Source organism: Oryzias latipes, chromosome 10, assembly GCF_002234675.1.
Source record: "Oryzias latipes chromosome 10, ASM223467v1".
NCBI lineage: Eukaryota > Metazoa > Chordata > Actinopteri > Beloniformes > Adrianichthyidae > Oryzias > Oryzias latipes.
This window is the reverse complement of record NC_019868.2, coordinates 30,642,000-30,653,241: the sequence shown is the minus strand read 5'-3', so window position 1 is coordinate 30,653,241 and position 11,242 is coordinate 30,642,000. Positions and strand designations below refer to the sequence as shown.

Below are 11,242 nucleotides of genomic sequence, written 5' to 3'. Positions count from 1 at the left end.
TGTGTGTGTGTTTTAGTGCATGTGTGAGTGTGTATGTTTAGTGCATGTCTGTGTGTGTTTAGCGCTTGTGTGTGTGTGTGTGTTTAGTGCACGTGTGTGTGTGTTTAGCGCATGTGTGTGTGTGTGTGTTTAGTGCATGTGTGTGTGTTTAGTGCATGTGTGTGTGTGTTTAGTGCACGTGTGTGTGTGTTTAGTGCATGTGTGTGGGTTAAGTGCATGTGTGTGTGTTTAGTGCACGTGTGTGTGTGTTTAGTGCATGTGGGTGTGTGTGTGTGTGTTTAGTGCATGTGTGTGTTTAGTGCATGTGAGTGTGTGTGTTTAGTGCATGTGAGTGTGTGTGTTAGGTGCATGTTTGTGTGTGTTTTAGTGCATGTGTGTGTGTGTTAAGTGCATGTGTGTGTGTGTTTTAGTGCATGTGTGAGTGTGTATGTTTAGTGCATGTGTGTGTGTGTTTAGTGCATGTGTGTGTGTGTGTTTAGTGCACGTGTGTGTGTGTTTAGTGCATGTTTGTGAGTGTGTATGTTTAGTGCATGTGTGTGTGTTTAGCGCATGTGTGTGTGTGTGTGTGTTTAGTGCATGTGTGTGTGTGTGTTTAGTGCATGTGTGTGTGTGTGTTTAGTGCATGTGTGCGTGTGTTTAGCGCATGTGTGTGTGTGTTTAGTGCATGTGTGTGTGTTTAGTGCATGTGTGTGTGTGTTTATCGCATGTGTGTGTGTGTTTTTAGTGCATGTGTGAGTGTGTGTGTTTAGTGCATGTGTGTGTGTGTTTAGTGCATGTGTGTGTGTGTGTGTGTGTGTGTTTAGTACTTGTGTCTGTGCACAAACATCAGTCCTTCAACAAACGTTTGTGTCAGAAAATCTTTCCAGATTGTGATTCTTTGTCTCTGGGGCCTCTGTGTGTGTTTTGTGTAGTTTTTTTCATGTGACTTTTGTGTTCACGAAATTACTAACATGTGTTGTGACTAAGTCTTCATCACTGTCAGGCATTATCTTCATCACCTCTGACATCATCCTCCTCCTTTTCGGTCCCTCCGCCAACAAAATGGCTCTTGGGAGCGAACAGCACTGCGCATGCTCACCACACCTCTGAGGGGGCGGGCCGGACAGGTATGTGCTGTGGAGCCGCGTGTGATCGGACAGACTCTCAGACTGCAGCGCGCGGCAGACACGGCCGCTGTCCGCTCCCACAGGCCCCCTCCGGAAGGTGAATCGTGTCCGGACGCCGGCCCCCACCCCCGGGCCAGAGGGGCAGCGACGCTTCCAGCTGCTCCAAGTAGGGATTTACGCGCAGCGTTTACGCACAGGAGAACCTGCGAGTGATGGGCGAACCGGGACATTGAGCTGCCGGTACCGGGACCGCGTGCCTCCTCCGCTTCACCTCCTCCTCCTCCTCCAGCGCAGCATGTTCTCGCCCGGCAGCATCAAGAAGGGCTTCACCATCGAGGCTCTGGTCGGGAAAGATGCGGGCGGCCGGGGCGGCTCCGGGGACGAGCCCATCCGGCCCACCGCGCTCCGGTTCCCGGACCCCCTGCACGCGGCCTCTGCGACGGGGGTGTTCGGCTCGTGCTTCCAGGGGGGCAGCGCGAGGACTTTGTATCCGGGCGGGCAAGACGTGGTTCTCCAGGATCCCGGGACCCACGCGCAGGGCCCCGGCGGGCTGCCGCTGCACGCGCTGCAGATCCCGCAGAGGTTCTTCAGCGCGCAGCCGCGGGACGCGCTCAGCTTCTACCCGTGGGTTCTGCGCAGACACATCCTGGACCCCCGCTTCCAAGGTGAGCCGTCCGAGCTTCCCGCCTCTAAACCTGCACTGCTGGGTATTCGGTCCGGTCCGTGCGTCGGCACAAAGCAAATTCAAAAAGTTTCCGCTCAAATATTTTCATTTGTCCCCAAAAAACATCGTCATCAGGTTTAACTCAATTCTGGAACAAAGATGTATATTTCTTGGAATTTTTCTGTTGTGTTTTATTGAATTCTAATTCCAAAATAGATTTGAAAAACTTTAAAATGAAGATTTTACGGTTTCAATGTTTTAGATTCAAATTTATTTCAAATTAATTCGATTTTTTTCTAAAAGAAAAACGTTTTTGGATTCAAAACAGTCTAGTGACACATTTCGAGTGATTTTTGTTGTTGTAATTTTTTTAAACTTTGTGTTCGAAGAGTTGAATTAATATTTCAGTTGCTTTGCAGCTGATGGTCGCGCGCGCAGAAGCGCGTTTTTGGCTCACTGGATCAGAAAAAGTTGCGCTGCGGCCTTTTGTGCTTCAGTGTTAGAGGAGAGAAAAGAGAATCCAGCTGTGGTGGAAAACGGATAATAATAATAATAATAATAATAATAATAATAATAATAATAATAATAATATCCGTATTATTATTATTATTAATAATAATAATAATAATAATAATAATAATAATAATAATATTTAACGCAGCTATTTAAAGAAAAAACCATCTGTTAAACAGCATCAACAATCCGATACAAATCTATAATAATATTAGGCTAATAAATAACAAATAACTATATTAAAATTTAAATTTGACTTAATCATTAGAATAAATATTCAAACAAATACATTATTTTATTATTTTAAACCTACTAAAAATATGTTTTTTATTATTTTAAACCTCTGAATTTGAATGAATAAAAACAAATTTAAATAATTTAATTTTGTTGTATTTGTGATAACTACAATAAAGTATTTACAAAAACCATAAAACCAAAACCGATAAATAAACGAAAATCGTTTTTCTTTTTTAAAGATCACAAATCATTTGTAGATAATTAAAAACATTGAATTAGCAAAAGTAGAAAAAACAAAAACAAAGATTTCATATTTTTCACACCTAGACTCCGAGGTTGAGCGCGTGAGCTGTGACTTTTTCAGCAGCAGTCCGAACCCAGAAGGACGTGGAACAAACAGCAGGAGACGTTTCTGATGTCATTCAGTTATTGATCCGCTTCATTATTTAGACTCATTTAGGTTTTACTGAAACGTGTCTGTTTTTAATGACAATATCTGGATTCATGCTCAAAGGTCACGTGACCCGCGCGAGGCCCCTTCACCTGCGGGAGCTCCGTGTTTCTACGTCACGTGACCATCGACCTAGCGTGTTTGTGCTGATGAATCACAGTGACCATCTGATCAGTTATCCAGCTGTTTATTGATCATTCGTGTTGATTGACGTAATTATTTACTTTTTCCAAAACAAAAACTATATTTTTATTTTCTGGAGACGAACCTCATTCATGCAAATCTCAGTTGTTTTCATTTTAAGAATTTATGTTTCTTTCTGTGGATTCTTTTATTCTCCTAGGTTTAGAAACAAAACATTTTAAACTTTTGTTGGAGCTCATATTTGGTTGTTTATTGATTTACTCGCAGCATCAAACTCTGAACTAGTTTCTTTGGCGGATGAATCTGCAGTCTTGAGTTGAGCGCCGTGTTCATCGCTGAAGCATCTTTCTGCAGCTCTTCTTTCCAGAGCAGCTTTTATTGTTTCCACCAAACAGTTTACTACCAATCATTTCACAGCTATAAATTAACACAATAAAGTCTGCAGATCTTCTTTTTCCACACTTAAAAAAAATCTCAAAGAAAGTCAGATTTGGTTTTTGTTAACTGATCAAATGTAAAAATGAGACGATTTTGGATCAAATCTTTGTTTTCAGGTTGACAGCTTGCAGTTTTCTTTACAGAAAAAGGAAAATAAAGATGTTTAATTTCCATCTTCACTAAAGGTTTAGCTGATCCTGAAACAAAGATGTGCTCATGAGAGAGTTCATAGCTTCTCCGTGTGTCAGCGATGACCTCCGTTTGATGAAGACACAGGGGTTTTTCACGAGAACCGCCTCCCCCAGCGATGTTTTTATACATGTCACCTCCACCAGGTAACGTGGCGGTTAGAGACGTCACTAAGAGACAACTGACATCCAAATCGTTTCCAATGTTTCGAAAGAAATAGAAATATAATTCCAGAATGAAGATAACCCAGGAGCCGGACACACACGCACACATGCACGCACACACACACAAATGCACACAAACACACATGCACACACATTCCTCCTTTCATGCGGCTTTCTTCATCAAGTCTTGATGTTCAGCAGAAGAAAACCTTTGACGTCTTGCTTTTGCACCACGCTGATGCGGGCCTCACAGCTGTGACGACATTCTCCTTCATCTCAGATGTTCATCCAGACCTGAGTTTTCATGTCCGTCACTTCCTCCTGACAGTTTGGATTGAACTTAAATAATCTCACAGAGGAGAAGAAATTCCCCTCAAACATTTCAGACAAAGTCTCGTCCGTCTGTCGGATGACTTCCATCTCTGTCTGATTCTTCTTCCTGAGGGTTTTTCTTCTCTCCTCACAAACTTTGTCTCCTTCTGGCCATGAAGCCTTTTCTTCTGTCTGGTTGATGTTTTCAGAAAAACAGAAGCTCAGAAAAGTCTGTGGGACTCTGATGTGGATCTGGACTTTGTCTCCCTTCATGCCGTGCAGGAAGGTTCATGTTGGGACCTTCTGATCGCAGACGTGTAGACGTGTAGACGTGTTCACCTCCATCTCACAGCAGATCAGAGGTTTCACAGAAGCTTTTGGATCTGCTGGAATGATCCGGAAAAATCCGGAGCCAAACGTCTGATTCCACCTTCAGCCTTCGTTACATTGAAGCCTCATTTGATGCTGAGGTGAGACATTTGCAAACCATGAAGCCCGTCAGTCACGCTTCTGACTTTGCATGTGAATGTGACTTCAGAGACGCTGAATAAAAGGCGGGAGAAGGTGGCAGCGTCATTGTCCCGCCGGCCTGCCGGAGGCCGCCAGCAGCCCGCTTCTTTGCTTGATGCGTGTCGGCGGCTCCTTTCAGCGGTGAAGAAAGACGGCCAGCACAGATTTGTTTTTATGTAAAATGAATTGAAAGATTTACGTGAGATTTTAATAACCGGCCAGAAAAATCCAGCAGATGCTGCGTCCGGGTTTGGAGGGGCGGCGAGGAAACAAAGAGGAAGAGTTTCAGCGATGCTCTTCTTCAACCGCTGTGCCTCACAAACAAATCAGCTTCAGTTTTCAGGATTCGCCTCAGAGCTGAGGTGTCAAAGCAGCTCGCTTCCACGCAGCAGAAAACCACAGCTCCAGCGCCGCCGCTCATGTTTCTGTTTCAGCCTGAAAAGATTCTGCAGATCCTCAAAGGATTCAAGGACCTTCAAACTCCAGCTTCTTCTCAGTTGGCAGTTTTCACTCACAAACTCTGCATTTTCTAAACTGCAACCAGAAAATCTTTAAGATTTGACCTGAACCTGAAACACCTTCAGCTTTTGCAGGAGTGTTTGTTCACCTTCACCACTGTTCTGCTCCTTAAAGGTCCTGCTTCTGATGAGGCTCAGGGCGTCATGGAAACAGCAGAAGCTGCTGAACTTCTGCTGCTTGATCTGTTCCACACCTTCAGGAAGGTTGGATTCAGTCGATCTGAAACCACGAAAACGTCTGAGGAGATTTCTAGGCAACTTTCCTGATTCAGCATGAAGTCTGCCAAACCAGCTGGAAGCACATTTGTCTGTCTGGGTGTCTGCAGTTGTGTTTTTATGTGTACATCTGTGTTTTTGTGCATGTGCACATGTGTGTGTATTTTAGTGTATATGTGTGTTGTGATGTGTGTATGTTTATGTGTAGATGTGTCTGTGCATTCATGCGTATGTGCGCGACGGAGGGTCTAAGGGCAGGGATGCCCAGTGTAGTTTAGGTAAAGTTTTAGTACTACACTACTGAATTCTATGCATTTATGATCCTTTTGATGGTATGTTTACTTTACAGTTACCGGCACGAATCCCACTGAGACCACTGTTGTTGTGAATTTGGGCTAAACAAATAAAATAAAATTGAATTGAATTTCTTTCCTTATGCGAGTGTGTTGGTATTCATGACATTGCGGGGACAACAATCTGTTGACGTAGTCACGGGATGGGGACCGGTTCAGAGTGGAACCCACAGCACGTGGAAATCAGTTTGTGTTTACGTGTGTGTTTGTTCGGTTCCTGTTGCGTTGCTGCAGCAGCGGTGAGCAGTTTGTGCATCTGCAGTTTGTGGTTTGATGCAAATGTTGAACAGACATACTGTTTGTTCAGATTTAAGTCAAACCCCGGGTTCTCCAGCAGAAGCCAGAGAAGAGTCTGATGTTTGTCGTCATGGTGCTAACCGTGTGTGTTGTCCAGCAGAGGACAGCAGCCCGGAGAACCTGCTGCTTCACGGACCGTTCTCCAGGAAACCCAAACGGATCCGGACAGCATTCTCGCCCTCGCAGCTGCTGCGGTTGGAGCGGGCCTTTGAGAAGAACCACTACGTGGTCGGAGCTGAGAGGAAGCAGCTGGCCAGTGGACTGTGCCTGACTGAGACACAGGTGGGCATGATGGGAAACGAAGGAAGAGATTCATGGGATGGGAAGAACAGTTTTAGACTGAACTAAAGAAAAATGCTGAAATATCCTTTTAAAATAAGATAAACTTTCAAAATAAATATTTACATCTGTTTTGAAAAAAGTTACCAAAAGCAAAAACATTAGAAAAGAAAAAAAAGAAACGGTTTATAAAAATAACGAAAAAACGTCATCTGAGCAGACGAGGAAAGTTAGAAAAGGAATTCATTTGGACGACGTCAGGGGTTAAGGCCCGCCCTTTCTGCTGCTGCGTGCAGCCTTTGATCAATTATCAGCTGTTGCATGAAGTCAGAGCTCACCTCCCTTTACACAGAGGCCACTGTGATCGGTTACCGTGGCAACGCCACAAACATGGTGACTCATTTTTGATGAGCTGGTTTCCCAGCAGAAGCTGCGTCCTCATCAGCCAGCTTCTGTCCAGGAAGCATCCACAGCGTCACCCAGTCAGACTCCATATCCGTCCCAGGACCAGGCCTCAGTTCCTGGCAGGAAGTTCCAGAAAATCACGTCAGACGTGGGTCACCACTCTCAGGACCCGAGGCGGCTGCGCTGGAAGTGTCTCCTCATGTAGATTTATGGTGTCTGACAGGTTCAGACGAGTCTTTTTACCCGCCTACAGGGCTTTAAGCAGTGCTATCAGCGGCTGCATCTCAACTGTGGGAGCTGTGGTGGAGCGTCTTTGTTCCTGGGCTTGATCTGTGGTTGCAGAAACACTTGTAGGAAGTGTATGAGGAAAACAGAAGCGGTTTGAGTGACAGCTTTAGGAAGGCTGAAACATCTCCAACGTCCTGCTGTCTGAGCAGATCCTGTTCCCCCAAACCACGGTATTTACCCCGATGTGCTGCACAGCTGAGGGCCTAGAACACAACATTTTTAGAAAGAGTTTGATGAAGTCTTATCAGCAAAAGATGAAATATACACACATATTCTAGGGGTGTAGTGATTAACCCTTGTGCTATCCTAGGCACTTTAACATTGGGAGTTGGGTCATCTAGACCCACTAGACCAGGGGTCACCAACCCTGTGCCCGCGGGCGCCCATGCGCCCTCGAGCACCCCTTTTGGCGCCTGCAGGGAATGCACCAAAAACATTTTTTCTTTTTTTTTTTTATTGAAGCAAATATTCAACAATCAATCATGGCTTGTCTGTCAATGACAATAATGTCAACTCTGAGATAAAGGTAGACAAAAAAACAAATACGAAAACAAATATAACCTTAACCTTTGTTTTGTAGTGTCCTTGGGCGCTTTAAATAAAATGGATTATTATTATTATTACTATTAATATGACTTAAAAAGATAATCAATAAAAATAAGGGTCTATAACAAAAGTTTAAATAGGTCAAATAAACTACACAATGTCTGGACATTCTTATGATCTATGTAATGTAAAGATTTAGAGAATAGGTTGAGACGGTTGAGTAATCCATTAATGTGAGGTTTCACCTTTAAGAATTAGTGAAGATTGAGCATTCCCCTTACATGATATTTACCCTTCCAATCATTTTTTACAGTCTCGCTTTAACTGGGAAAGTGATCTTTTTGTCTCTTGTGGAAATGATGTAGAAACTGTGGAACATTTTCTCTTTGAATGTTTTCATGTAAAAGAGTTTTGGTCTTAATTTCATAATTCAAAATCATAAATTTCATAAAAACAAAAGGACGTCCTCAAATTGTGTTTGTGTGTGCGGGGGGGGGGGCTAGGAGGTTTTTAGTAAACAGGTCCTGTGGCGCCCTTCATACCACTTAGTGCCCATGAAATAGCCCTCAGTCTCGAAAAGGTTGGTGACCCCCCCACTAGACAGAGCTCTGAATCTTTTTTCTTCAATGATTTGTGATCTTCACTGGTGTCCATGGATTACATGAAATCTTTCCACCTTTATCCACCTTTGTCATGGTAGGGAGAACACGTCAATGGAAGGGGGGGGGGTCATCTAAAATAGCACAAGGGTTACGATATTAATAAATGAAAAAATGTATCCAAACAGATCGATCTGTCTGAGGCAAGTTGTTCATTGAATCAACTTATACCATTATAAAATAGTTTCAAAATGAAACAAATTGATCAATAATCGATCTTAGAAAATACCTTCTGGATTGAGACGCGGTAGGTTTATGTGACTATAATGTAAAACCGACCAATCACAGCAGACAACACACATGTGATGTCATTAACACGGATCAGTCCATCATTCCAGTCCAATGTGTGACAGACTGTGAATAAAGTCATGTGACCATCCAGTGTCTAGAATGTTCTAAGAATGTTCCCTTTGGATTCTTTGGATGTGTAAAAACAACAGTGGTGAACTTTAGGAAACTAACATGTGAATGGATTTGACATTCATTCTAGTTGACTTGTTGGTCTGGACACAGATTTCATTTCCACTTGATGATCTTGATTGATGACAGTTTGCTCCGCCCACATCAGGAGGAGGTTTAGAAAATAGTTGATTGGACAGGAAGTAGGTTAACTTGAAGCTCTGTTGACCCCAACCATGTGATAATCAGAAAGACCTTCTCCCCAAAATACACAATATACATTAAAAAAGAAAAACGAGTCAAAAAGACTAATTTAAATACCCCCTCCTCCCCCCATCCTTAAAACACCATCAGAAGAGTTTTGGACACCAGGCTGTGCAGACGTGTTTGTTTGGACGTCTGAAAATGGAAGTCTATGAAAGGTTCTCCCTCATTTGATGCGCCTCTAGTGGTCTTTTTGGGAACGGCAGCGATCAGAACCACTGGCTTTGTGTTAACAAATACAACAAGAAGAAAAGTGAGGGCTGGATTTTCAATTTCAGTTTCTCAGCATTTCTGGTCCTGCAAGGATTTCAAGTTAAAGTTTCCTGATGCAAAAAATGAGATTATTTTTAGAATGTTGCAGACAGAAAGTAATGTTCAGACAGAGACGGCATCTAGAGACACAACACTGTGTTTTCTAGTGTATTCCTGATGCAGTTGTGTGTCTGTGTGCAGGTGAAGGTGTGGTTTCAGAACCGCAGGACGAAGCACAAGCGTCAGAAGTTGGAGGAGGAGTCTCCTGAGGCGCAGCAGAAGAGGAAGGGCAGCCAACACGTGAGCCGCTGGCGAGCAGCCACACAGCAAGCCGCCGGCGAGGACGTGGACGTCATCAGCGACGACTAGAGTCTGCGCAGACACGCTCTCTGCAGCTTGAGATCAGAGAACCATCAGGTCTGAACTGGCAGAACCGGGTCCAGAACATTGAACAGAAACAGGACTTCCTCCATTTCTCAATCTGTAGACCAAAAAGCACCGTGTGGAACGCTCCTGCAGACTTCCTGGAGTCGGACTCACGGCTGACATCCTCAGAAACCATCTCAACGTTCCTCACAGCTCATTTTCCTCCAGTTTTCCAATGAGAACATATTTATTTTCTGTAGAACCAACAACAAATCCCACCGTTTCTGTTTCTTTTCTACCTGAAGTTTACCTGGACACCTCCAGAGGATAAAGATGACTCTGAGCTTCGGTCAAATCTGACCCGCTGTTTTCTTCTGGACAGAACCTGGACACTCCTACATGGAGATCAGGACCTCGTCTCTCCCGATCTCCTCTTTGACCTGAAGACGTTTGCTAAGAACCAGCAGGGCTGAACTTCTCGCTTCATTGTGAAAATATTTATGAAGAGGTGACAAGAACTGTTTCATCTCATTCTGACCAAGACTGAAAGAAAACAGGAGGAAGATAAGCGTCTGGTCCTCCTCATCCTCTGAGGATCATCTCTGAAGGAGCTCCTGCAGCTCCTCACTGCACCTCCTTTTCCCATCATGCATCTCCAAACTCCTTCATGGTTCCTGCTTCCTTAGCCCTTGTGCTATCCTAGGCACTTTGACATTGGGAGTTGGGTCATCTAGACCCACTAGACAGTGCTCTGAACCTTTTTTCTTCAATGATTTGTGATCTTCACTGGTGTCCATGGATTACATGAAATCTTTCCACCTTTATCCACCTTTGTCATGGTAGGGAGAACACGCCAATGGAAGGGGGGGTCATCTGGACCCCATAGGATAGCACAAGGGTTAGATTCAGGCTGTGGCTGTTTGGTTCTCCTCCAAACATAGGGAGGCTTACAGCACCTCCTCCCTTTGGTTCTCCTCTGACACTCCTTTTGTAAGAAATAAAAGCTGAGGTAAAACGTCCGAAAGCAGCTGGTCTCAAATAAGTTTGATAGTTTTTGGTTTTTCTTGAATCTTTTGGATGAAATGTAGGTATTTATGTAAAAACAACTGAATTTGACAAAAGTATTCTATGCATCTGCTGTGTATATATTGATAACATGAATAATGACGTGTGGACTGTTTGTTTTTTCTGCATCAGTTTGTTTTTTCCTCTCAGACAGATTTACCTCACCTTCTTCTTATGTAGCACTTCTTAGATCTATTTTTTCATTTTTTCAGGATGAAATGCACTAAATGTTTGTTTGTACTTCTTATGTTCAATCTTAGGAAAACGTCCAAATAAAAGTTTCATCAGTTGAAAATCTGCAGAGGTTTTTTTTTAACTCTATCTTCTGTAATGCAACCCTTGTGCTATCCTAGGCACTTTACCATTGGGAGTGGGGTCATCTAGACCCACTAGACAGAGCTCTGAACCTTTTTTCTTCAATGATTTGTGATCTTCACTGGTGTCAATGGATTACATGAAATCTTTCCACCTTTATCCACCTTTGTCATGGTAGGGAGAACACCTCAATGGGGTCATCTTGACCCCAAAGGATAGCACAAGGGTTAACCCTTCACAAATCATTGAAGAAAAAAGGTTCAGAGCACTGTCTAGTGGGTCTGGATGACCC

The 11,242-nt window shown here is 43.6% G+C and overlaps 1 protein-coding gene across 2 annotated transcripts; it reads left to right on the top strand.

Moving 5' to 3' along the window:
- The first annotated feature begins 780 nt into the window (after nt 1-780).
- Nucleotides 781-11,029, top strand: LOC101172307 (homeobox protein EMX1). Of its 2 annotated transcripts, none has more exons than XM_023959418.1 (3): nt 781-1,771; nt 6,210-6,394; nt 9,406-11,029. In XM_023959418.1, exons 1-3 carry the CDS (start codon nt 1,402-1,404, stop codon nt 9,571-9,573), a joined length of 723 nt encoding a protein of 240 aa, XP_023815186.1. In that variant the 5' UTR covers nt 781-1,401; the 3' UTR covers nt 9,574-11,029. The 2 variants fall into 2 exon arrangements, with proteins under 2 accessions (XP_023815186.1, XP_023815187.1); XM_023959419.1 differs by having other exon boundaries at nt 785-1,771; nt 6,213-6,394.
- The last annotated feature ends 213 nt before the right edge of the window (nt 11,030-11,242 follow it).